General features: G+C 51.6%; 1 protein-coding gene across 2 annotated transcripts; it reads left to right on the top strand.

Annotated features, from left to right (window-relative positions):
- Positions 1 to 438: 438 nt before the first annotated feature.
- LOC142912101 (uncharacterized) lies at positions 439 to 25172 on the top strand. Of its 2 annotated transcripts, none has more exons than XM_076060408.1 (11): positions 439 to 880; positions 1176 to 1415; positions 2263 to 2317; positions 3253 to 3516; positions 5882 to 5942; positions 14337 to 14470; positions 16096 to 16215; positions 19678 to 19797; positions 22469 to 22588; positions 23512 to 23676; positions 23902 to 25172. In XM_076060408.1, exons 1-11 carry the CDS (start codon positions 773 to 775, stop codon positions 24321 to 24323), a joined length of 1809 nt encoding a protein of 602 aa, XP_075916523.1. In that variant the 5' UTR covers positions 439 to 772; the 3' UTR covers positions 24324 to 25172. The 2 variants fall into 2 exon arrangements, with proteins under 2 accessions (XP_075916523.1, XP_075916522.1); XM_076060407.1 differs by having other exon boundaries at positions 1173 to 1415.
- Positions 25173 to 27079: the final 1907 nt, after the last annotated feature.

Genomic DNA, 27079 nt, shown 5'->3' with positions numbered 1-27079 from the left:
AGCGACAGAGTTAATCTCCTAGCCACCGTAGTGATGATGAGTGATGAGAGAGAGAGAAATAACTCCAAATGTACAGCAGCAGACATCCTCATGGTCTGTATTGAACCCACAACCCCCCGTGTACCAGGCGAGAGAGTTAACCTCCTAGCCACCGTAGTGATGATGATGGTGATGATGAGAGAGAGACAGACACTTTGCACCAATCCAAGCGGTCAATGCGTTGCCACAGAATCTCAAACAATGAGTCGACAACAACGCCGCCCCCCTCCCCCCACCCCCCCTCCCCCCACCTGGTTCGCAGCTGTTGAAGCGGCACGCGGTTTGACGGCCGCACCTGGCCGAAGCAATTAACCACTCAGTGAATTAAGGTGATGGGTTGGGGGGTTGGGCACCTGTAGCACAACGCGTGGCTGGGATAATGCAAATTAACACCACCACCACCACCACAATCATCTCGCGTCCAATGCTGATGTCATATCCCTGCACCACCATCACCACCACCGCCATCACCATCACCACCATCACCACCACCATCATCACGTGTGGAGAGGCAGAAGAGGGGAGGCGGTGGCGGTGGTGCAGAGAGGAGCTTACTCGAAAGACGGAGGAGGTGTGGAGGAAGGTGAAGTGAGGAGGAGAAAGGTGAGAAGGAGGAAGAGGAAGAGAAGGAAGAGGAGGGAGAGGAGGAGGGAGAGGAGCAGGAAGAGGAAGAGGAGAGAGGAAGAAGAGCAGGAAGAGGAGGAGGGAGAGGAGGAGGAAGAGGAGGAAGAGGATGAGGGAGAGGAGGAGGATGGGTGAACTGCATCTGCAGCGGCCCCACGCAGCAGGGAACTTTGTCCGCTACCTCCTCCTGCCCCTGCTGCTGCTGCCGCTGTGCGGGGTTCGTACTGCACCGGCCTCCTGCTGCCCCTGCTGCTGCTGCCCCTGCTGCTGCTGCCCCTGCTGCTGCTGCCCCTGCTGCTGCTGCCCCTGCTGCTGCTTCTGCTGCCCCTGCTGCTGCTGCCCCTGCTGCTGCTTCTGCTGTTGCTCCTGCTGCTGCCCCTGCCCCTGCTGCCGCTGCTGCCCCTGCTGCTGCTTCTGCCCCTGCTGTTGCTCCTTACAATGTCCCCCCCTCACCTCCCTCACCTCCCCCCTCACCTCCTCCTCTCCTCTCCCTCCCCCCTCCCCCCCAGCAGTGCGACGCCTCTGGCGACTTCTCCCTGCAGGTGACTTCTCTCCAGGCCCTGCCCAGCAGGGGCGACGCTCTGCGTGGCTCCTTCCCCTCCTCCTTCGTGGTCCGCGTCTGCCTCGGGGAGGCGTCCCACGGGCTGAGGCCCTCGACGGGCCTCCGCCCGTGCCCCTTGGGCTCGGCCACCGCTCGCGGCGAAGGCGGTGCGGGGCTCCTCCTGTCAGTGGCCTTCGACTTCGCGTGGCCGGTGAGGGTGAGACGCTCACCTGGTGAGGGTGAGACGCTCACCTGGTGAGACGCTCACCTGGTGAGGGTGAGACGCTCACCTGGTGAGACGCTCACCTGGTGAGGGTGAGACGCTCACCTGGTGAGACGCTCACCTGGTGAGGGTGAGACGCTCGCCTGGTGAGGGTGAGACGCTCACCTGGTGAGACGCTCACCTGGTGAGATGCTCACCTGGTGGGGGTGAGACGCTCACCTGGTGAGGGTGAGACGCTCACCTGGTGGGGGTGAGACGCTCACCTGGTGAGGGTGAGATGCTCACCTGGTGAGGGTGAGACGCTCACCTGGTGAGGGTGAGACGCTCACCCGGTCGGGGTGAGACGCTCACCTGGTGGGGGTGAGACGCTCACCTGGAGACGGTGAGAAGCTCACCTGGTGGGGGTGAGACACTCACCTGGTGAGGGTGAGACGCTCACCTGGCGGGGGTTGTGGTAGTGGGAATTGTGGTGGTGGTTGTGGTGGCGGTTGTGGTGGTGGGGGTTGTGGTGGTGGTGGTTGTGGCAGTGGTGGGGATGGGAGTTGTGGTGGTGGTTGAGGTGGTGGGGGTTGTGGGGGTTGTGGCGGTGGTGGTGGTGGTGGTGGGGCTTGTGGTTGCCATTTGCGCTTTTGAGCTATCACGGGTGAAGGGTAACCTCCTTTGTATAACAATTCACAGCTTTCTCCAAGTAAGAGGGGAGGGGAGGGAGGCAGGGAGGGAGGGAGGGGAGGGAGGCAGGGAAGAAGGGAAGTGAGAGAGGGGAGGGAGTGCCGTGACCTCGCCGTGACCTCGCCATCAATGAGTGACTCATTGACGGTGAGCTTGAACTTTGCAGCTGTGGTGCTCGCTGGCTGTGGATGTGTGGGAACAGCACAACGGCACCGCGCCAGGTACGTGCGTGTGTGTACGTGTGTGTGTGTGTACTTGTGTGTGTGTACGTGTGCGTGTGTACATGTGCGTGTGTACGTGTGCGTGTGTACATGTGTGTGTACGTGTGTACGTGTGTGCGTGTGTACGTGTGTGTGTACGTGTGTGCGTGTACGCGTGTGTGTGTACGTGTGTGTGTGGGGAGCGATAGTGTAGCGATTAGCGCGCTGCGCTATGAACCTGGCGACCCGGGTTCGATTCCCGCTCACGGCCAACACCAGTGACGATTATCTGAACCGGTCCCGGGCCTCCCCTAGGTCGACTCAGCCTCAAATGAGTACCTGGTGCGGTGTGTAAACATTGCCACTAGGGAGACAAAGGCGGTCGGGCGTGGTGCTGGCCACCCACCCCCTCGTGTACCGTTCCGGCCTTCATAGGTGCTCGCTAACAGCACTTGCCCCTACAGTCTGTTAAGGCTATATGGGGGATCTTTGTCTTTGTGTGTGTACGCGTGTGTGTACGTGCATATTGCTCACGTATGATGAGCGGTGGTGCAGTGGTTAGCTCACCGCGCTATTAAAATTCGCAGCCAATATTGAATTTTTTTTAATGAATATAGTTTAAATATTTACGACCATATTTATTTAAATCTTCATATAACACGTATTTATTGTTCATATATTTATCTAGATATGTATTTACATAGTTACATAATACAGCAAAAAAATGTTACGTAAATATTCATGTAAATATTTCTATAAATATTCATGTAATATTTCTATACTCTTTGGTTCTTTTTGGTAAAGTCACGTAAAAAAAAACAAAAAATATTCATGTAAATATTTCAATGAATATTCGCATGCTTTTATTTTGCACATTTTTATTTCGCTATTTATTTGAATCGTCACGCGACATCCTCCTCCTCCTCTTCCTCCACCCCCCCCCCCCCCCCCCACAGGAGGAGATCTCCGGCAGGTGACGCGAGCCGTCCACGTCATCGGCGACCGCCCCGGCGAGCCGTGGCGGACGCTGCACCACGCGGCCGCCGCCAACGCCACCGCCCTGGAGTACCGCGTCCGCGTGCGTTGCCACGCCGACTACTACGGCGCCGACTGCAAGCGGTGGTGCCGTCGCCGTGACGACCACTTCGGCCACAGCGAGTGCGACGCCCACGGACGCAAGGAGTGCATGCCGGGCTGGGCGGGGGAATATTGTGACAGAGGTGCGATGGTGGCGGTGGTGGTGGTGTTGGTGGTAGTGGTGGTGGTGGCGGTGGTGGCGGTGGTGGTGGTGGAAGCGGTGGTGATGGTGGTAGCAGTGGTGGTAGCGGTGGTAGCGGTGGTGGTAGCGGTGGTAGCGGTGGTGGTGGCGGTGGTGGTGGCGGTGGTGGTGGTGGTGGTGGCGGTGGTGGTGGTGGTGGTGGCGGTGGTGGTGGCGGTGGTGGTGGTGGTGGCGGTGGTGGTAGTTTTGGTGGTGGTAGCGGTGGTGGTAGCGGTGGTGGTAGCGGTGGTGGTAGCGGTGGTGACGTGAGGCCCTGATGAAGCACACACACACAACACAATCCTTGACACAAATAAACCCCCGACACCTCCCTCGCTGCTGCTGAGCTCGTCAAGGAGCATGAACCACCACCACCACCACCACGCCAACTCCGCTCATTCTCGCAGCAGCAGCGGCCTTCTGGAGTGTTCTTTCCTGCCGATATCTTGGGGAGCCGCTGGGAGGCCGTGCACTCTGAAACCGCCGCCCCGAATTGACGACCTCGTTGCTTTAGAAGTGAATTATTTCTCAAGCTTGACGCGTAGGGAGCCTTTCACGACCGATATTTGTCGTAACAAAGGTTTGTTGGTATCAGATTGCATAAGTATCGATGTTGTGTCGTAACCCTCCACCACCCGACACAACCAATCAGTAAGGGATTTGTAACGTCAACAAAATGCCAATTTGTTACTATTATAATTTAAAGTAATGTATAGTGTAGTGTATAGTGTCGTGTATAGTGTACAGTATAGTGTATAGTAGTATAGGGTATAGTAGTGTATAGTGTAGTAGTGTAGTGTATAGTAGTGTTTAGTGTAGTGTATAGTGTAGTGTATAGTGTAGTGTATAGTGTAGTGTATAGTAGTGTATAGTAGTGTAGTGTATCGTGTAGTGTATAGTGTAGTGTATAGTAGTGTATAGTGTAGTGTATAGTTGTGTATTGTATAGTGTAGTGTATAGTGTAGTGTATAGTGTGGTGTATAGTGGTGTATAGTAGTGTATAGTAGTGTGTGGTGTATAGTATAGTGTATAGTGTAGTGTATAGTGTAGTGTATAGTAGTGTATAGTGTAGTGCATAGTATAGTGTAGTGTATAGTGTAGTGTATAGTGTAGTGTAAAGTGTACTGTATAGTGTAGTGTATAGTAGTGTATGGTGTAGTGTATAGTTGTGCATAGTATAGTAGTGTAGTGTACAGTATAGTGTATAGTAGTGCAGTGTCTAGCGGTGCATAGTGTGTGTATAGTCGTGTTTAATGTAATATATAGTGCAGTATATAGTGTAATGTATAGTAGTGTATAGTCGTGTAGTGTATATTAGTGTAGTGTATCGTGTAAAGTATTGTGTAAAGTATAGTGTAGTTTATAGTGTATAGTAGTGTGGTGTACAGTAGTGTATAGTATAGTGAAGTGTACAGTAGTGTATAGTAGTGTAGTATATTGTAGTGTAAAGTATAGTGCAGTGTATAGTAGTGTGGTGTATAGTGTACAGTAGTGTAGTGTATAGTGTAGTGTATAGTAGTGTAGTGTATAGTAGTGTAGTGTATAGTAGTGTAGTGTATAGTGTAGTGTGTAGTGTATAGTATAGTGTATAGTGTAGTGTATAGTAGTGTAGTGTATAGTAGTGTAGTGTATAGTATAGTGTATAGTAGTGTAGTGTATAGTATAGTGTATAGTAGTGTAGTATATTATAGTGTTGTGTATAGTAGTGTAGTGTATAGTAGTGTAGTGTATAGTGTAGTGTATAGTAGTGTAGTGTATAGTAGTGTAGTGTATAGTGTAGTGTATAGTAATGTCGTATAGTATATAGTAGTATATAGTAGTGTAGTGTATAGTGTAGTGTATAGTGTAGTGTATAGTAGTGTATATTATAGTGTAGTGTATAGTGTAGTGTATAGTAGTGTATTGTAGTGTAGTATATTATAGTGTAGTGTAAAGTGTAGTGTATAGTGCAGTGTATAGTGCAGTGTATAGTAGTGTAGTATATTGTAGTGAAGTGTATAATGTAGTGTATAGTAGTGTAGTATATTGTAGTGTAGTGTATAGTGTAGTGTATAGTAGTGTAGTGTATAGTAGTGTAGTATATTGTAGTGTAGTGTATAGTAGTGTAGTATATTGTAGTGTAGTTTATATTGTAGTGTATAGTAGTGTAGTGTATAGTGTAGTATACGACATGAGCCCACCGGTGTGTTTGCAGAGTAAATCCACGACATTGACAATGTGTGTGAGCACCGTGACGTTTCGCCGTTACATCAACCAGTGGAATCGTCGCCGTGGTCGGGCGATTTGCCAGAATGGCGACGAATTTTCTCTTCGGCTTCCTGCCTCAGCAATTTGCAGGCCGGGCTGCGATTCGCTGCGTGGAGGCTGCGACGTCCCCGGACAATGCCGGTGAGCGAAACTTTGACGCCAACAACGCCGCAATGCACTCCCAGCGAGGCGTTGGACGACCTGCCGCTGAGCGTACCGACGTCGTGTGTCAAGTAGTGGAGTGTGTAGTGTAAAGTATAGTGTAGTGTATAGTGTAGTGTATAGTGTAGTGTAGTGTATAGTGTAGTGTATAGTGTAGTGTATAGTAGTGTAGTGTATAGTGTAGTGTATAGTGTAGTGTAGTGTGTAGTGTAGTGTATAGTGTAGTGTGTAGTGTTTAGTGTAGTGTAATGTATAGTGTAGTGTATAGTAGTGTAGTGTATAGTGTAGTGTAAAGTGTAATATATAGTGTAGTGTATAATGTAGTGTAGTGTATAGTGTAGTGTAGTGTGTAGTGTATAGTGTAGTGTAATGTATAGTGTAGTGTATAGTAGTGTAGTGTATAGTGTAGTGTATAGTGTAGTGTATAGTGTAGTGTAGAGTGTAGTGTGTAGTGTATAGTGTAGTGTATAGTGTAATGTATAGTAGTGTATAGTGTAGTGTATAGTGTAGTGTATACTAGTGTATAGTGTAGTGTATAGTAGTGTATAGTGTAGTGTATAGTGTAGTGTGTAGTGTATAGTGTAGTGTGTAGTGTAGTGTAGTGTGTAGTGTATAGTGTAGTGTAGTGGATAGTAGTGTAGTGTTTAGTATAGTGTATAGTAGTGTATAGTAGTGTAGTGTATAGTAGTGTAGTGTATAGTAGTGTAGTGTGTAGTGTATAGTAGTGTAGTGTATAGTGTAGTGTATAGTAGTGTAGTGTATAGTGTAGTGTGTAGTGTAGTGTATAGTGTAGTGTAGTGTATAGTGTAGTGTATAGTGTAGTGTATAGTATAGTGTATAGCGTAGTGTATAGTGAAGGAATGAACAGGATTTGCATTTTTAAACCATTTGCAACCGTTCCCTGACGACGTCAGCGCTGCATCGTCTCGCAGCCATACCTGGCGATGTCCACGTGGGGTCTCGTCAGGGCCGTGGTGTCCAACAGGCCACAATAGGCACCGTGGATGGGGGGAGGGAGGGAGTTGGGGATGATGGAGGTACTAACACTGCCCACAGACTCAACACTACCCATAGACTCAACACTGCCCATAGACTCAACACTGCGCCATAGACTCAACACTGCACCATAGACTCAACACTGCACCATAGACTCAACACTGCACCATAGACTCAACACTGCCCATAGACTCAACACTGCACCATAGACTCAACATTGCACCATAGACTCAACACTGCACCATAGACTCAACACTGCACCATAGACTCAGCATTGCCCATAGACTCAACACTGCACCATAGACTCAACCATAGACTCAGCACTGCCCATAGACTCAACATTGCACCATAGACTCAACACTGCCCATAGACTCAACACTGCACCATAGACTCAACACTGCACCATAGACTCAACACTGCACCATAGACTCAACACTGCCCATAGACTCAGCACTGCACCATAGACTCAGCACTGCACCATAGACTCAGCACTGCACCATAGACTCAACATTGCCCATAGACTCAACACTGCCCATAGACTCAACACTGCCCATAGACTCAACACTGCCCATAGACTCAACACTGCACCATTGACTCAACACCGCACCATAGACTCAACACTGCACCATAGACTCAACACCGCACCATAGACTCAACACTGCACCATAGACTGAGCACTGCCCATAGACTCAACACTGCACCATAGACTCAACACTGCACCATAGACTCAACACTGCCCATAGACTCAACACTGCACCATAGACTCAACACTACCCATAGACTCAACACTGCCCATAGACTCAGCACTGCACCATAGACTCAACATTGCCCATAGACTCAACACTGCACCATAGACTCAACACTGCACCATTGACTCAACACCGCACCATAGACTCAACACTGCACCATAGACTCAACACTGCACCATAGACTGAGCACTGCCCATAGACTCAACACTGCACCATAGACTCAACACTGCACCATAGACTTAGCACTGCCCATAGACTCAACACTGCACCATAGACTCAACACTGCCCATAGACTCAACACTGCCCATAGACTCAGCACTGCACCATAGACTCAACATTGCCCATAGACTCAACACTGCCCATAGACTCAGCACTGCACCATAGACTCAACACTGCACCATAGACTCAACACTGCACCATAGACTCAGCACTGCCCATAGACTCAACACTGCACCATAGACTCAGCACTGCACCATAGACTCAGCACTGCACCATAGACTCAACATTGCCCATAGACTCAACACTGCCCATAGACTCAACACTGCCCATAGACTCAACACTGCCCATAGACTCAACACTGCACCATTGACTCAACACCGCACCATAGACTCAACACTGCACCATAGACTCAACACCGCACCATAGACTCAACACTGCACCATAGACTGAGCACTGCCCATAGACTCAACACTGCACCATAGACTCAACACTGCACCATAGACTCAACACTGCCCATAGACTCAACACTGCACCATAGACTCAACACTACCCATAGACTCAACACTGCCCATAGACTCAGCACTGCACCATAGACTCAACATTGCCCATAGACTCAACACTGCACCATAGACTCAACACTGCACCATTGACTCAACACCGCACCATAGACTCAACACTGCACCATAGACTCAACACTGCACCATAGACTGAGCACTGCCCATAGACTCAACACTGCACCATAGACTCAACACTGCACCATAGACTTAGCACTGCCCATAGACTCAACACTGCACCATAGACTCAACACTGCCCATAGACTCAACACTGCCCATAGACTCAGCACTGCACCATAGACTCAACATTGCCCATAGACTCAACACTGCCCATAGACTCAGCACTGCACCATAGACTCAACACTGCACCATAGACTCAACACTGCACCATAGACTCAGCACTGCCCATAGACTCAACACTGCACCATAGACTCAACACTGCCCATAGACTCAACACTGCACCATAGACTCAACACTGCCCATAGACTCAACACTGCACCATAGACTCAACACTGCACCATAGACTCAACACTGCACCATAGACTCAGCACTGCACCATAGACTCAACACTAGCCATAGATTCAACACTGCACCATAGACTCAACACTGCACCATAGACTCAGCACTGCACCATAGACTCAGCACTGAACCCTAGACTCAACACTGCACTATAGACTCAACACTGCACCATAGACTCAACACTGCACCATAGTCTCAACAATGCACGATAGACTCAGCACTGCCCATAGACTCAACACTGCACCATAGACTCAACACTGCCCATAGACTCAACACTGCACCATAGACTCAACACTGCACCATAGACTCAGCATTGCCCATAGACTCAACACTGCACCATAGACTCAACCATAGACTCAGCACTGCCCATAGACTCAACATTGCACCATAGACTCAACACTGCCCATAGACTCAACACTGCACCATAGACTCAACACTGCACCATAGACTCAACACTGCCCATAGACTCAACACTGCACCATAGGCTCAACACTGCCCATAGACTCAAGACTGCCCATAGACTCAACACTACCCATAGACTCAACACTGCACCATAGGCTCAACACTGCCCATAGACTCAAGACTGCCCATAGACTCAACACTACCCATAGACTCAACACTGCACCATAGACTCAACACTGCACCATAGACTCAACACTACCCATAGAGTCAGCACTGCACCATAGACTCAACATTGCACCATAGACTCAGCACTGCACCATAGACTCAACACTACCTATAGACTCAGCACTGCACCATAAACTCAGCACTGCACCATAGACTCAACATTGCACCATAGACTCAGCACTGCACCATAGACTCAACACTACCTATAGACTCAGCACTGCACCATAGATTCAACACTGCACCATAGACTCAACACTGCCCATAGACTCAGCACTGCACCATAGACTCAGCACTGCACCATAGACTCAGCACTGCACCATAGACTCAACACTGCACCATAGACTCAACACTGCACCATAGACTCAACACTGCCCATAGACTCAACACTGCACCATAGACTCAACACTAACCATAGACTCAGCACTTCCCCATAGACTCAACACTACCCATAGACTCAACACTGCACCATAGGCTCAACACTGCCCATAGACTCAAGACTGCCCATAGACTCAACACTACCCATAGACTCAACACTGCACCATAGACTCAACACTGCACCATAGACTCAGCACTGAACCCTAGACTCAACACTGCACCATAGACTCAACACTGCACCATAGACTCAACACTGCACCATAGTCTCAACAATGCACCATAGACTCAGCACTGCCCATAGACTCAACACTGCACCATAGACTCAACACTGCCCATAGACTCAACACTGCACCATAGACTCAACACTGCACCATAGACTCAGCATTGCCCATAGACTCAACACTGCACCATAGACTCAACCATAGACTCAGCACTGCCCATAGACTCAACATTGCACCATAGACTCAACACTGCCCATAGACTCAACACTGCACCATAGACTCAACACTGCACCATAGACTCAACACTGCACCATAGACTCAACACTGCCCATAGACTCAGCACTGCACCATAGACTCAGCACTGCACCATAGACTCAGCACTGCACCATAGACTCAACACTGCACCATAGACTAAACACTGCCCATAGACTCAACTCTGCACCATAGACTCAACACTAACCATAGACTCAGCACTTCCCCATAGACTCAACACTACCCATAGACTCAACACTGCACCATAGGCTCAACACTGCCCATAGACTCAAGACTGCCCATAGACTCAACACTACCCATAGACTCAACACTGCACCATAGACTCAACACTGCACCATAGACTCAACACTACCCATAGAGTCAGCACTGCACCATAGACTCAACATTGCACCATAGACTCAGCACTGCACCATAGACTCAACACTACCTATAGACTCAGCACTGCACCATAGACTCAGCACTGCACCATAGACTCAACACTGCACCATAGACTCAGCACTGCACCATAGACTCAACACTGCACAATAGACTCAACACTGCACCATAGACTCAACACTGCACCATAGACTCAACACTGCACCATAGACTCAACACTGCACCATAGACTCAACACTGGACCATAGACTCAACACTGCACCATAGACTCAAAACTGCCCCAAAGACTCAACACTGCCCATAGACTCAACACTGCACTATAAACTCAACACTGCACCATAGACTCAACACTGCCCATAGACTCAACACTGCACCATAGACTCAACATTGCACCATAGACTCAACACTGCACCATAGACTCAACACTGCACCATAGACTCAGCATTGCCCATAGACTCAACACTGCACCATAGACTCAACCATAGACTCAGCACTGCCCATAGACTCAACATTGCACCATAGACTCAACACTGCCCATAGACTCAACACTGCACCATAGACTCAACACTGCACCATAGACTCAACACTGCACCATAGACTCAACACTGTCCATAGACTCAGCACTGCACCATAGACTCAGCACTGCACCATAGACTCAGCACTGCACCATAGACTCAACATTGCCCATAGACTCAACACTGCCCATAGACTCAACACTGCCCATAGACTCAACACTGCCCATAGACTCAACACTGCACCATTGACTCAACACCGCACCATAGACTCAACACTGCACCATAGACTCAACACCGCACCATAGACTCAACACTGCACCATAGACTGAGCACTGCCCATAGACTCAACACTGCACCATAGACTCAACACTGCACCATAGACTTAGCACTGCCCATAGACTCAACACTGCACCATAGACTCAACACTGCCCATAGACTCAACACTGCACCATAGACTCAACACTACCCATAGACTCAACACTGCACCATAGACTCAACATTGCCCATAGACTCAACACTGCCCATAGACTCAGCACTGCACCATAGACTCAACACTGCACCATAGACTCAACACTGCACCATAGACTCAGCACTGCCCATAGACTCAACACTGCACCATAGACTCAACACTGCCCATAGACTCAACACTGCACCATAGACTCAACACTGCCCATAGACTCAACACTGCACCATAGACTCAACACTGCACCATAGACTCAACACTGCACCATAGACTCAGCACTGCACCATAGACTCAACACTAGCCATAGATTCAACACTGCACCATAGACTCAACACTGCACCATAGACTCAGCACTGCACCATAGACTCAGCACTGAACCCTAGACTCAACACTGCACCATAGACTCAACACTGCACCATAGACTCAACACTGCACCATAGTCTCAACACTGCACCATAGACTCAGCACTGCCCATAGACTCAACACTGCACCATAGACTCAACACTGCCCATAGACTCAACACTGCACCATAGACTCAACACTGCCCATAGACTCAACACTGCACCATAGACTCAGCACTCCCCATAGACTCAACACTGCACCATAGACTCAACACTGCACCATAGACTCAACACTGGACCATAGACTCAACACTGCACCAAAGACTCAAAACTGCCCCAAAGACTCAACACTGCCCATAGACTCAACACTGCACCATAAACTCAACACTGCACCATAGACTCAACACTGCCCATAGACTCAACACTGCACCATAGACTCAACATTGCACCATAGACTCAACACTGCACCATAGACTCAACACTGCACCATAGACTCAGCATTGCCCATAGACTCAACACTGCACCATAGACTCAACCATAGACTCAGCACTGCCCATAGACTCAACATTGCACCATAGACTCAACACTGCCCATAGACTCAACACTGCACCATAGACTCAACACTGCACCATAGACTCAACACTGCACCATAGACTCAACACTGCCCATAGACTCAGCACTGCACCATAGACTCAGCACTGCACCATAGACTCAGCACTGCACCATAGACTCAACATTGCCCATAGACTCAACACTGCCCATAGACTCAACACTGCCCATAGACTCAACACTGCCCATAGACTCAACACTGCACCATTGACTCAACACCGCACCATAGACTCAACACTGCACCATAGACTCAACACCGCACCATAGACTCAACACTGCACCATAGACTGAGCACTGCCCATAGACTCAACACTGCACCATAGACTCAACACTGCACCATAGACTTAGCACTGCCCATAGACTCAACACTGCACCATAGACTCAACACTGCCCATAGACTCAACACTGCACCATAGACTCAACACGACCCATAGACTCAACACTGCCCATAGACTCAGCACTGCACCATAGACTCAACATTGCCCATAGACTCAACACTGCCCATAGACTCAGCACTGCACCATAGACTCAACACTGCACCATAGACTCAACACTGCACCATAGACTCAGCACTGCCCATAGACTCAACACTGCACCATAGACTCAACACTGCCCATAGACTCAACACTGCACCATAGACTCAACACTGTCCATAGACTCAACACTGCACCATAGACTCAACACTGCACCATAGACTCAACACTGCACCATAGACTCAGCACTGCACCATAGACTCAACACTAGCCATAGATTCAACACTGCACCATAGACTCAACACTGCACCATAGACTCAGCACTGCACCATAGACTCAGCACTGAACCCTAGACTCAACACTGCACCATAGACTCAACACTGCACCATAGACTCAACACTGCACCATAGTCTCAACACTGCACCATAGACTCAGCACTGCCCATAGACTCAACACTGCACCATAGACTCAACACTGCCCATAGACTCAACACCGCACCATAGACTCAACACTGCCCATAGACTCAACACTGCACCATAGACTCAGCACTCCCCATAGACTCAACACTGCACCATAGACTCAACACTGAACCATAGACTCAGCACTACCCATAGACTCAACACTGCACCAAAGACTCAGCACTGCACCATAGACTCAACACTACCCATAGACTCAACACTGCACCATAGACTCAACACTGCACCATAGACTCAACACTGCACCATAGACTCAACACTGTACCATAGACTCAACACTACCCATAGACTCTACACTGTACCATAGCACTGCCCATAGACTCAACACTGCCCATAGACTCAACATTGCACCATAGACTCAACACTGCACCATAGACTCAACACTGCACCATAGACTCAACACTGCACCATAGACTCAACACTGCACCATAGACTCAACACTGCACCATAGACTCAACACTGCACCATAGACTCAACACTGCCCATAGACTCAACACTGCACCATAGACTCAACACTGCCCATAGACTCAACACTGCCCATAGACTCAACACTGCACCATAGACTCAGCACTGCCCGCGTGTCCGCAGGTGCCGCTCTGGGTGGCAGGGCGAGCTGTGCCAGCGCTGCGTCCCCTACCCAGGCTGTGGCCACGGCAGCTGCAGACAGCAGCCCTGGCGCTGCAGCTGTGACAGTGGCTGGGGAGGCCTCCTCTGTGACAAAGGTGCCACTACCGCACCCCCCTCCTCCTACTCCCCCCCCCTCCTCCCCCCCCCTCCTCCACCTACCCCCCCTCCTCCACCTACCCCCTCTCCCCACCTCCTCCACCTACCTCCCCTCCTCCCCCCCCCTCCTCCCCCCTCCACCCCCCAAGTCACCCGGTGAATTTCCCTCCACTCGCTCCCCATCCAACGCTCGGATGTGTCCATCAATATTTACCTATCATCATCATCACCATCATCCGTGGTGGTGATGGTGGGGGTGGTGGGGTGGTGGTGGTGATGGTGGTGGTGGTGATAGTGGTGGTGGTGGTGGTGGTGATGGTGGGGGTGGTGGTGATGGTGGTGGTGTTGGCGGTGGTGGTGGTGGTGATGGTGATGGTGGTAATGGTGGTGGTGGTGATGGTGGTGGTGGTGATGGTGGTGGTGGTGATGGTGGGGGTGGTGGTGATGGTGGTGGTGTTGGTGGTGGTGGTGATGGTGGTAATGGTGGTGGTGGTGATGGTGGTGGTGGTGGTGGTGATGGTGGTGGTGGTGATGGTGGTGGTGGTGATGGTGGGGGTGGTGGTGATGGTGATGGTGGTAATGGTGGTGGTGGTGGTGGTGATGGTGGTGGTGGTGGTGGTGATGGTGGTGATGGTGGTGGTGGTAATGGTGGTGGTGGTGGTGATGGTGGTGGTGGTGGGGGTGGTGGTGATGGTGGTGGTGGTGATGGTGGGGGTGGTGGTGATGTTGGTGGTGGTGATGGTGGTGATGGTGGTTGTGGTTGTGGTGGTTGTGGTGGTTGTGGTGGTGGTGATGGTGATAGTTGTGATGGTGTTGGTGGTGGTGTTGGTGGTGGTGATGGTGGTGCTGCTGGTGGTGGTGTTGGTGGTGGTTATGGTGGTTGTGGTGGTGGTGTTGGTGGATGTGGTGGTGGTTGTTGTGGTGGTTGTGGTGGTTGTGGATGTTACATCATGGGACCTCCTCTGCCAGTACCAAAATATGATAATAACTTTCCCCCTTTTTTTCTGGCAACAAAACAGCGGCGTTAAGATGTTAAAACACCACACTGTGAAACCTTTTACAAGGCATGACGTCACTGCACGAACCACAATGCCTTGCGGTTCAGAATGAACCTCTGGTCTAGAGGTCACCTCTGGTCTAGAGGTCACCTCTGGTCTGGAGGTCACCTCTGGTCTGGAGGTCACCTCTGGTCTAGAGGTCACCTCTGGTCTGGAGGTCACCTCTGGTCTGGAGGTCACCTCTGGTCTGGAGGTCACCTCTGGTCTAGAGGTCACCTCTGGTCTAGAGGTCACATCTGGTCTAGAGGTCACCTCTGGTCTAGAGGTCACCTCTGGTCTCACACCGTTTGAGACGAGGCTCTAAAGAAAGCCGTCTCTGATGTGGACCAATCAGCTTCAAGGACAGCGCATCATCATCATCTACTATCAGATGATGTGTTTTGTTTGCATTCTGACCACAAGCATGTTGGTTAATGCAGTGACGTGATTCCTTGTAAAAGGGTTTCACAATTTGGTGTTTTAACATCTTAACGTCGCTGTTTTGCTGCCAGATAAAAGGGGGAAACCCAATTGTCACACGGTGGTGGATGTTGTTGTTGCCGTTCCCCTCCCTCGCTTCTCGCTAGATCTGAATTACTGCGCCAGCCACCAGCCGTGCTTGAATGGAGGCAGCTGCATCAACGCCAAGCCGGATGAGTTCACCTGCAACTGCCCCCAAGGGTATTCCGGCACGAGCTGCGAGATAGGTGAGTGTGTGGTGAGAGTGTGGTGAGTGTGGTGTGTGTGTGGTGAGTGTGTGTTGAGCGTGTGGTGAGTGTGTGGTGAGTGTGGTGAGTGTAGTGTGTGTGGTGTGTGTGGTGAGTGTGGTGAGTGTGGTGAGTGTGTCGTGAGTGTGTGGTGAGTGTGTGGTGAGTGTGGTGTGTGTGTGAGTGTGGTGAGTGTAGTGTGAGTCTGGTGAGTGTGGTGAGTGTGGTGTGTGTGTGTGTTGAGTGTAGTGAGTGTGTGGTGAGTGTGTGTGGTGAGTGTGGTGAGTGTTGTGAGTATGTGGTGAGTGTGGTGTGTATGTGGTGAGTGTGGTGAGTGTTGTGAGTGTGTGGTGAGTGTGTGTGGTGAGTGTGGTGAGTGTAGTGTGTGTGGTGTGTGTGGTGAGTGTGTGTTGTGTGTGTGGTGAGTGTGGTGAGTGTGGTGAGTGTGTCGTGAGTGTGTGGTGAGTGTGTGGTGAGTGTGGTGTGTGTGTGGTGAGTGTAGTGTGAGTGTGGTGAGTGTGGTGTGTGTGGTGTGTGTGTGGTGAGTGTGTGTTGAGCGTGTGGTGAGTGTGTGGTGAGTGTGGTGAGTGTAGTGAGTGTGTGTGGTGAGTGTAGTGTGTGTGGTGTGTGTGGTGAGTGTGGTGAGTTTGGTGAGTGTGTGGTGAGTGTGTGGTGAGTGTGTGGTGAGTGTGGTGTGTGTGTGAGTGTGGTGAGTGTAGTGTGAGTCTGGTGAGTGTGGTGAGTGTGGTGTGTGTGTGTGTTGAGTGTAGTGAGTGTGTGGTGAGTGTGTGTGATGAGTGTGGTGAGTGTAGTGAGTATGTGGTGAGTGTGGTGTGTATGTGGTGAGTGTGGTGAGTGTTGTGAGTGTGTGGTGAGTGTGTGTGGTGAGTGTGGTGAGTGTAGTGAGTGTGTGGTGAGTGTGGTGTGTGTGTGGTGAGTCTGGTGAGTGTGTGGTGAGTGTGTAGTGAGTGTAGTGTGTGTTGTGAGTGTGTGGTGAATGTGGTGAGTGTGGTGAGTGTGTGGTGAGTGTGTGTTGAGCGTGTGGTGAGTGTGTGGTGAGTGTGGTGAGTGTAGTGAGTGTAGTGTGTGTGGTGTGTGTGGTGAGTGTGTGTTGTGTGTGTGGTGAGTGTGGTGAGTGTGGTGAGTGTGTCGTGAGTGTGTGGTGAGTGTGTGGTGAGTGTGGTGTGTGTGTGGTGAGTGTAGTGTGAGTGTGGTGAGTGTGGGGAGTGTGTGTGTGTTGAGTGTAGTGAGTGTGTGGTGAGTATGTGTGGTGAGTGTGGTGAGTGTTGTGAGTGTGTGGTGAGTGTGTGGTGAGTGTGGTGTGTGTGTTTTGAGTGTGGTGAGTATGTGGTGAGTGTGTGGTGTGTGTGTGTGAATGTGGTGAGTGTAGTGTGAGTGTGGTGAGTGTGGTGAGTGTGTGTTGAGTGTAGTGAGTGTGTGGTGAGTGTGTGTGGTGAGTGTGGTGAGTGTAGTGAGTGTGTGGTGAGTGTGGTGTGTGTGTGGTGAGTGTGGTGAGTGTGTGGTGAGTGTGTGTGGTGAGTGTGGTGCGTGTAGTGATTGTGTGGTGAGTGTGGTGTGTGTGTGGTGAGTGTGGTGAGTGTAGTGAGTGTGTGGTGAGTGTGGTGAGTGTTGTGTGTGTGTTGAGTGTGGTGAGTGTGTGGTGTGAGTGTGGTGAGTGTGTGGTGTGTGTGTGTTGAGTGTGGTGAGTGTAGTGTGAGTGTGGTGAGTGTGGTGTGTGTGTGTGTTGAGTGTAATGAGTGTGTGGGGAGTGTGTGGTGAGTGTGTGGTGTGTGTGTGGTGAGTGTGGTGAGTGTAGTGAGTGTGGTGAGTGTGGTGTGTGTGTGGTGAGTGTGTTGAGTGTAGTGAGTGTGTGGTGAGTGTGGTGAGTGTTGTGTGTGTGTTGAGTGTGGTGAGTGTGTGGTGTGAGTGTGGTGAGTGTGTGGTGAGTGTGGTGAGTATGTGGTGTGTGTGTGGTGAGTGTGGTGAGTGTGTGGTGTGTGTGGTGAGTGTGTGGTGTGTGTGGTGTGAGTGTGGTGTGTGTGTGGTGAGTGTGGTGAGTGTGTGGTGTGTGGTGTGAGTATGGTGAGTGTGTGGTGTGTGGTGTGTGTGGTGTGTGTGGTGAGTGTGGTGAGTGTGTGGTGGTGGTGGCGGTGGTGGTGGTGGCGGTGGCGGTGGGGGTGGTGATAGTGGTGGTGATAGTGGTGGTGGTGTTGGTGGTGGTGATGGTAGTGATAGTGGTGGTGATAGTGGTAGTGATGGTGGTGGTGATGGTGGTGGTGGTGGTGATAGTGGTGGTGGTGGTGGTGGTGATGGTGGTGGTGGTGATAGTGGTGGTGATGGTGATAGTGGTGGTGGTGGTGATGGTGGTGCTGGTGGTGGTGGTGATAGTGGTGGTGGTGATGGTGGTGGTGGTGATGGTGGTGGTGGTGATAGTGGTGGTGATGGTGATAGTGGTGGTGGTGGTGATGGTGGTGCTGGTGGTGGTGGTGATGGTGGTGGTGATGGTGGTGGTGATAGTGGTGGTGGTGATAGTGGTGGTGATAGTGGTGGTGATGGTGGTTGTGGTGGTTGTGGTGGTTGTGGTGGTGATGGTGATAGTCGTGATGGTGTTGGTGGTGGTGGTGGTGTTGGTGGTGGTGGTGGTGCTGGTGGTGGTGGTGTTGGTGGTTGTGGTTGTGGTGGTGGTGATTGTGGTGGTGTTGGTGGATGTGGTGGTGGTTGTTGTGGTTGTGGTGGTTGTGGATGTTACATCATGGGACCTCCTCTGCCAGTACCAAAATATGACAATAAGTTTTTCCCCTTTTTTTCTGGCAACAAAACAGCGGCGTTAAGATGTTAAAACACCAAACTGTGAAACCTTTTACAAGGCATGACGTCACTGCACAAACCACAATGCCTTGCGGTTCAGAATGAACCTCTGGTCTAGAGGTCACCTCTGGTCTGGAGGTCACCTCTGGTCTAGAGGTCACCTCTGGTCTAGAGGTCACCTCTGGTCTCGAGGTCACCTCAGGTCTCGAGGTCACCTCAGGTCTAGAGGTCACCTCTGGTCTAAGGTGACCTCTGGTCTTGAGGTCACCTCTGGTCTGGAGGTCACCTCTGGTCTAGAGGTCACCTCTGGTCTAGAGGTCACATCTGGTCTAGAGGTCACCTCTGGTCTAGAGGTCACCTCTGGTCTCACACCGTTTGAGACGAGGCTCTAAAGAAAGCCGTCTCTGGTGTGGACCAATCAGCTTAAAGGACAGCGCATCATCATCATCTACTATCAGATGATGTGTTTTGTTTGCATTCTGACCACAAGCATTTTGGTTAATGCAGTGACGTGATTCCTTGTAAAAGGGTTTCACAATTTGGTGTTTTAACATCTTAACGTCGCTGTTTTGCTGCCAGATAAAAGGGGGAAACCCAATTGTCACACGGTGGTGGATGTTGTTGTTGCCGTTCCCCTCCCTCGCTTCTCGCTAGATCTGAATTACTGCGCCAGCCACCAGCCGTGCTTGAATGGAGGCAGCTGCATCAACGCCAAGCCGGATGAGTTCACCTGCAACTGCCCCCAAGGGTATTCCGGCACGAGCTGCGAGATAGGTGAGTGTGTGGTGAGAGTGTGGTGAGTGTGTGGTGAGTGTGTGGTGAGTGTGTGGTGAGTGTGTGGTGAGTGTAGTGTGTGTGGTGTGTGTGGTGAGTGTGGTGAGTGTGGTGAGTGTGTCGTGAGTGTGTGGTGAGTGTGTGGTGAGTGTGGTGTGTGTGTGAGTGTGGTGAGTGTAGTGTGAGTCTGGTGAGTGTGGTGAGTGTGGTGTGTGTGTGTGTTGAGTGTAGTGAGTGTGTGGTGAGTGTGTGTGGTGAGTGTGGGGAGTGTAGTGAGTATGTGGTGAGTGTGGTGTGTATGTGGTGAGTGTGGTTAGTGTTGTGAGTGTGTGGTGAGTGTGTGTGGTGAGTGTGGTGAGTGTAGTGAGTGTGTGGTGAGTGTGGTGTGTGTGTGGTGAGTGTGGTGAGTGTGGTGAGTGTGTGGTGAGTGTGTAGTGAGTGTAGTGTGTGTTGTGAGTGTGTGGTGAATGTGGTGAGTGTGGTGAGTGTGTGGTGAGTGTGTGTTGAGCGTGTGGTGAGTGTGTGGTGAGTGTGGTGAGTGTAGTGAGTGTATGTGGTGAGTGTAGTGTGTGTGGTGTGTGTGGTGAGTGTGTGTTGTGTGTGTGGTGAGTGTGGTGAGTGTGGTGAGTGTGGTGAGTGTGTCGTGAGTGTGTGGTGAGTGTGGTGTGTGTGTGTTGTGAGTGTAGTGTGAGTGTGGTGAGTGTGGTGAGTGTGGTGTGTGTGTGTTGAGTGTAGTGAGTGTGTGGTGAGTATGTGTGGTGAGTGTGGTGAGTGTTGTGAGTGTGTGGTGAGTGTGTGGTGAGTGTGGTGTGTGTGTTTTGAGTGTGGTGAGTATGTGGTGAGTGTGTGGTGTGTGTGTGTGTGAATGTGGTGAGTGTAGTGTGAGTGTGGTGAGTGTGGTGAGTGTGCGTTGAGTGTAGTGAGTGTGTGGTGAGTGTGTGTGGTGAGTGTGGTGAGTGTAGTGAGTGTGTGGTGAGTGTGGTGTGTGTGTGGTGAGTGTGGTGAGTGTGGTGAGTGTGTGGTGAGTGTGGTGAGTGTGGTGTGTGTGTGTGTTGAGTGTAGTGAGTGTGTGGTGAGTGTGTGGTGAGTGTGTGGTGTGTGTGTGGTGAGTGTGGTGAGTGTAGTGAGTGTGGTGAGTGTGGTGTGTGTGTGGTGAGTGTGTTGAGTGTAGTGAGTGTGTGGTGAGTGTGGTGAGTGTTGTGTGTGTGTTGAGTGTGGTGAGTGTGTGGTGTGAGTGTGGTGAGTGTGTGGTGAGTGTGGTGAGTATGTGGTGTGTGTGTGGGGAGTGTCGTGAGTGTGTGGTGTGTGTGGTGAGTGTGTGGTGTGTGTGGTGTGAGTGTGGTGTGTGTGTGGTGAGTGTGGTGAGTGTGTGGTGTGTGGTGTGAGTGTGGTGAGTGTGTGGTGTGTGGTGTGTGTGGTGTGTGTGGTGAGTGTGGTGAGTGTGTGGTGGTGGTGGCGGTGGTGGTGGTGGCGGTGGTGGTGGGGGTGGTGATAGTGGTGGTGATAGTGGTGGTGGTGTTGGTGGTGGTGATGGTGGTGATAGTGGTGGTGATAGTGGTAGTGATGGTGGTGGTGATGGTGGTGGTGGTGATAGTGGTGGTGGTGATGGTGGTGGTGGTGATGGTGGTGGTGATAGTGGTGGTGATGGTGATAGTGGTGGTGATGGTGGTGGTGATGGTGGTTCTGGTGGTGGTGGTGGTGATGGTGATGGTGGTGGTGATGGTGGTGGTGATAGTGGTGGTGGTGATAGTGGTGGTGATAGTGGTGGTGATGGTGGTTGTGGTGGTTGTGGTGGTTGTGGTGGTGATGGTGATAGTCGTGATGGTGTTGGTGGTGGTGTTGGTGGTGGTGGTGGTGCTGGTGGTGTTGGTGGTTGTGGTTGTGGTGGTGGTGATTGTGGTGGTGGTGTTGGTGGATGTGGTGGTGGTTGTTGTGGTTGTGGTGGTTGTGGATGTTACATCATGGGACCTCCTCTGCCAGTACCAAAATATGACAATAAGTTTTTCCCCTTTTTTTCTGGCAACAAAACAGCGGCGTTAAGATGTTAAAACACCAAACTGTGAAACCTTTTACAAGGCATGACGTCACTGCACAAACCACAATGCCTTGCGGTTCAGAATGAACCTCTGGTCTAGAGGTCACCTCTGGTCTGGAGGTCACCTCTGGTCTAGAGGCCACCTCTGGTCTAAAGGTCACCTCTGGTCTCGAGGTCACCTCAGGTCTCGAGGTCACCTCAGGTCTAGAGGTCACCTCTGGTCTAAGGTGACCTCTGGTCTTGAGGTCACCTCTGGTCTAGAGGTCACCTCTGGTCTAGAGGTCACCTCTGGTCTAGAGGTCACATCTGGTCTAGAGGTCACCTCTGGTCTAGAGGTCACCTCTGGTCTCACACCGTTTGAGACGAGGCTCTAAAGAAAGCCGTCTCTGGTGTGGACCAATCAGCTTCAAGGACAGCGCATCATCATCATCTACTATCAGATGATGTGTTTTGTTTGCATTCTGACCACAAGCATTTTGGTTAATGCAGTGACGTGATTCCTTGTAAAAGGGTTTCACAATTTGGTGTTTTAACATCTTAACGTCGCTGTTTTGCTGCCAGATAAAAGGGGGAAACCCAATTGTCACACGGTGGTGGATGTTGTTGTTGCCGTTCCCCTCCCTCGCTTCTCGCTAGATCTGAATTACTGCGCCAGCCACCAGCCGTGCTTGAATGGAGGCAGCTGCATCAACGCCAAGCCGGATGAGTTCACCTGCAACTGCCCCCAAGGGTATTCCGGCATGAGCTGCGAGATAGGTGAGTGTGTGGTGAGTGTGTGGTGTGTGTGTGTGGTGTGTGTGTGGTGAGTGTGGTGAGTGTGTCGTGAGTGTGTGGTGAGTGTGTGGTGAGTGTGGTGAGTGTGTGTTGAGTGTGGTGAGTGTGGTGAGTGTGTGTGTGTGTCGTGAGTGTGTGGTGAGTGTGTGGTGAGTGTGGTGTGTGTATGTTGAGTGTGGTGAGTGTAGTGAGTGTAGTGAGTGTGTGTGGTGAGTGTGGTGAGTGTGGTGAGTGTGTGGTGTGTTGTTGCCGATCCCCCCCATAGACTCATCACATGGAGACCCATAGACTCACCACACAGAGACCCATAGACTCATCACACACAGAGACCCATAGACTCACCACGCAGAGACCCATAGACTCATCACACAGAGACCCATAGACTCACCACGCAGAGACCCATAGACTCATCACACAGAGACCCAGAGTCTAATCACACAGATACCCATAGACTGACCACACAGAGACCCATAGACTGACCACACAGAGACCCATAGACTCACCACACAGAGACCCATAGACTCACCACGCAGAGACCCATAGACTCACCTTACAGAGACCCATAGACTCATCACACAGAGACCCATAGACTCACCACACAGAGACCCATAGACTCATCACACAGAGACCCATAGACTCACCATACAGAGACCCATAGACTCATCACACAGAGACCCATAGACTCATCACACAGAGACCCATAGACTCACCACACAGAGACCCATAGACTCATCACACAGTGACCCATAGACTCACCACACAGAGACCCATAGACTCACCACACAGAGACTCATAGACTCATCACACAGAGACCCATAGACTCATCACACAGAGACCCATAGACTCACCACACAGAGACCCATAGACGTACCTACGGCCTTCCTGTGTTTTTTGTGCGCCATCAGGAGAGAAGGTGGACGATGACAACGACGACAACGAGGAGGAGGAGGTGGAGGAGGTGGAGGAGTGCAGCAGCGTTGACGGTGTTGGCTCCTCGTGTGAGTCCAGCGAGGGCGTCACGACCATCGACGGTGGCAGATTCGTCCCCCCGGCTTCCGCCGGCGTGGATGGTGAGTGGGGGGGGGGGGTGATAGGGGACTGAGTAGTTGACCGTGATGGTGGTGACGTTGAGACTTAGGAACACACGGAGCTCTGGAACGTTACTTGTTCGTTAGTAGAGTTGTCCGCCTGCAATTGCATGGTACCTAAGTAGGGGAGTATTTGGAGTTTGTGGTCTCAATCCCCTTCCTCCCCCCCCTCCCTCCATCCCCCTCCCTCCCCCTCCCCTCCCCCAGGCTCCCTGCTGCCTGTGCTGCTCCCCCTGTCGCTGGCCGTCTGCCTGCTGAGCGGCCTGGCCGTAGGCCGCCGCTGCCGGCCGCGGTGTCTCAGGCGACGGCCCAGGGAAGTTTCCTGGATAGCTAACGACTTGGGCGGCGGCGGCGATGGCGGCGGTGGTGGCGGTAACACGGAGGGCGGTCGCTCCCCCAAACTTCCTCCCAAAGGCCCCGACGAGGTGCGCCTGGAGGCACGGGAGATGCCAAAGCTGGGAGAGCGACGGCTCCCACTGACGCCGGAATGGGGAGCGAAGTTCTCCAAGCTCGGGGGACTGGGAGCTGAAGACGTGAATGTTAATAATGTGTCGCGAGTGAAAATACACGCGGCCACGGAGAGACGAGAGGGGAAGGGGTCTGAGAGTGGGGGGAGTGGAGTGGAGTGAGATGAGAGGGGAGAGGTAGGCGAGTGAGTGGAGTGGAGTGAGAGGGAGAGGCAGGAGAGTGAGTGGAGTGAGATGAGAGGGAGAGGCAGGAGAGTGAGTGGAGGGGAGTGAGAGACAGGAGAGTGAGTGGAGGGGAGTGAGATGAGAGGGAGAGGCAGGAGAGTGAGGGGAATGGAGTGAGATGAGAGGGGAGGGTCAGGAGAGTGAGTGGAGTGGAGTGAGATGAGAGGGAGAGGCAGGAGAGTGAGTGGAGTGAGATGAGAGGGAGAGGCAGGAGAGTGAGTGGAGTGGAGTGGGATGAGAGGGAGAGGCAGGAGAGTGCGTGGAGGGGAGTGGATTGAGAGGGAGAGGCAGGAGAGTGAGTGGAGGGGAGTGAGATGAGAGGAGAGTGGAGTGAGATGAGAGGTAGGTGAAGTGCATTTGTGAGCAATTTTTTTCTTAAATTGTCCAAGTAATTTCCTGTCACGCGACTGCCGCGTTCAATGCGACGATTTGTGGATCAAAAACGCGACAGAATTTACGATAAATGTGCGTTGATGAAGTGGCAAGCCAACCAGCGTCAAGGGGCGACCTAAATGTGGGGCTGGCGTACTCGATCCACAAATCGCTTCAACGATAAAACATTAATGAATTAAAAACGTGACAGCTTCATCTGTACTCAAACACGAACATAGATCATCAATGTCGTGGCTTTAGCTCTCCAACACACAACTGGTGTGCCGTGCAGGTAACGAATTGGCACATTCTGTTTACGTGACGAACCTGACTAAATGGGCTGTCGGGTGGTGGCGGGTTTGAAGACATTCATATATCTACGCCATCTAACCAATAAAAAACCTCTGTTGTGTACCCCGGGTGTAAGATCTTTGTTAGCTCGCGCACATCCTCGGCATAATCAGGCAGGTCCTCACCGGGTTGGCGACGGCGTGCCTCTAAGGCTGCTTTTGCCTCCTCCTCATCGCGCGTACCGAAACGCAGATCAAGTCGGCGCATCAGCTCCTCTAGCTGTGTCTGCGCGCTTGCGGGTAGGGCTTCCACAAAATCGGCTGCCCGCCCATCCAGATTCATATTAAGTTGACGTAACGCCTGCGCGTCCGTCCACCCACTAATTTCCTTAGCCCCTAGGACATTGCGGGCAAACGCTTTCCACGAAGGGGTACCCCGGCCGGTGAATATATGCCTTATTTTTGCGTGGGGTAACGCGGGGGTTCGTACCGCTTCTGACGCCAAACTGTGGGGGCTACCGTCCCCCGCCATCACTGAATTGTCAGGGCCGTTGCCCACCGACTCCCCCGTTCCACTCATACCGCTACCCCCCGGCTGCTCTGTCAGGTCCAGACTGCCGACCCCTAATGTCTCGCACCCCTGTACCTCTGCCTGGGATGTCGACCGTGTTTGCGTAGCTTAATTAGCGGCTCGTACGCTTTGCGCTTGCGATGCGCTACCCTGTTCAACGGCGGCGTGCCACAGTGAGCGCGCTCACAAAGTAAAACCCCGTCCTGCACGGGAATAAACAGGTGCGGCGCGCCGCCGTGGGATTCCCTCCCACCCACGCTCCACCCGCTTGAGCAAAAACAAACACGCCGCGATTACTTTGCTCCGATTTAACGGGCTGTTTACACAGCTGCGTTTTCGTGCACGCTAGGCGCTTAATTCGCTCCCTCGCTATTAGACAATCGCGCGGGTGCGCGACCGCCACCCCGTCACACAGATGCGCGAGCGTTAAGCCCTACTGTAAACAATCGTACAGGTATGCGAGCGCTAAACGCCACCGAAACCAAACGCGTAGGCACGCGTACACTGAACACTCCGCTTCGTGGAAAACAACCGCGCACGCACGCGAGCGCAAAGCGCTACTGTAGGTGATTGCGCAGGTACGCGAGCGCTGGGCACCACCGAAAATAGTCGTGTAGGTATGCGCTGAACAATACTGGAAACGATCGTACAGGTACGGACACCAAGCACGCTCTACTCCCTTATTCGCCGCAAACAGCCGCGTGTGCGCGCGAACACAAAACACTCTCCACCCTCCTCTTCACCCTCCAAAGGACCACACGAAACAGTTTATTCCCCTACCAGTTATTTTATTTACCGCGAGCAACCCGTTAAGCTACGCGTAATTCTGTGGGTAAGTGGATGTCAGCCTATTCCCCTTGGGATCCTAGACTGTATTTCCCCTGCCTATCGCTCTGCTTTCTACCCTCAATCAAATAGCCCAAACTTACCTCTCTCTTACTCATGCGTACTTCCACTCTGCTGCACTGGAAGCTGTAGAAAAGCGATCAGTAGAGGGTTGAGCCTGGCTGCGCTGAAGTTCGTCACGCGGACGTCTCGAACGGCTGACTCCCCTCCTGCGTGGACCGCGATGATCTTGAAGAAGAACTGCCTTGCTACCTGAATCCCCCTCCCTTTATCCCACCTACAACAAAGGAATTTCGGCGTTTCGCTTCCTTGACCTCCCGTCCAATCAGGGGCTCGGATTTTCCCGCCCTTTCGATACCCGGATCCCAGCTCAGGTGACGTCGCCGCAATGATCTCTCCGACATACGCTCTTTGTTCTCCCGCTACCAGTCCACTGACCCGTGCTTGTGTGTGTGTGGTTCCACTCGCGGTGGCTCGATGGCCCTTTCCGTGACCATGCAACTTTTACTATTAGGTCACGGCGCCGCAGTGCATGTCAGCTACAGGGGGAAGATCGCCCAATTTCCCGGCCGCAGGAAACCATGAAGTTCGATCCCATTAGGGACTTCTGGAAA

Source organism: Petromyzon marinus, unplaced genomic scaffold (assembly GCF_048934315.1).
Source record: "Petromyzon marinus isolate PM22_M1 ecotype Great Lakes invasive population unplaced genomic scaffold, UKy_Petmar_22M1.pri1.0 PM_G_Scaffold_19, whole genome shotgun sequence".
NCBI lineage: Eukaryota > Metazoa > Chordata > Hyperoartia > Petromyzontiformes > Petromyzontidae > Petromyzon > Petromyzon marinus.
The sequence above is the reverse complement of the archived record's forward strand: the minus strand, read 5'-3'. Positions and strand labels throughout refer to the sequence as shown.

What these genes read in the sequence shown, in the direction of transcription:
- LOC142912101 (XM_076060407.1), top strand. Translation starts at nt 773, where the DNA reads ATGAGGGAGAGGAGGAGGATGGGTGAACTGCATCTGCAGCGGCCCCAC. An exon ending in TGCTGCTGCCGCTGTGCGGG is followed by an intron (nt 881 to 1,172) that starts GTTCGTACTGCA and finishes CCTCCCCCCCAG; the next exon opens with CAGTGCGACGCCTCTGGCGA. An exon ending in GGCTTCCGCCGGCGTGGATG is followed by an intron (nt 23,677 to 23,901) that starts GTGAGTGGGGGG and finishes CCCCTCCCCCAG; the next exon opens with GCTCCCTGCTGCCTGTGCTG.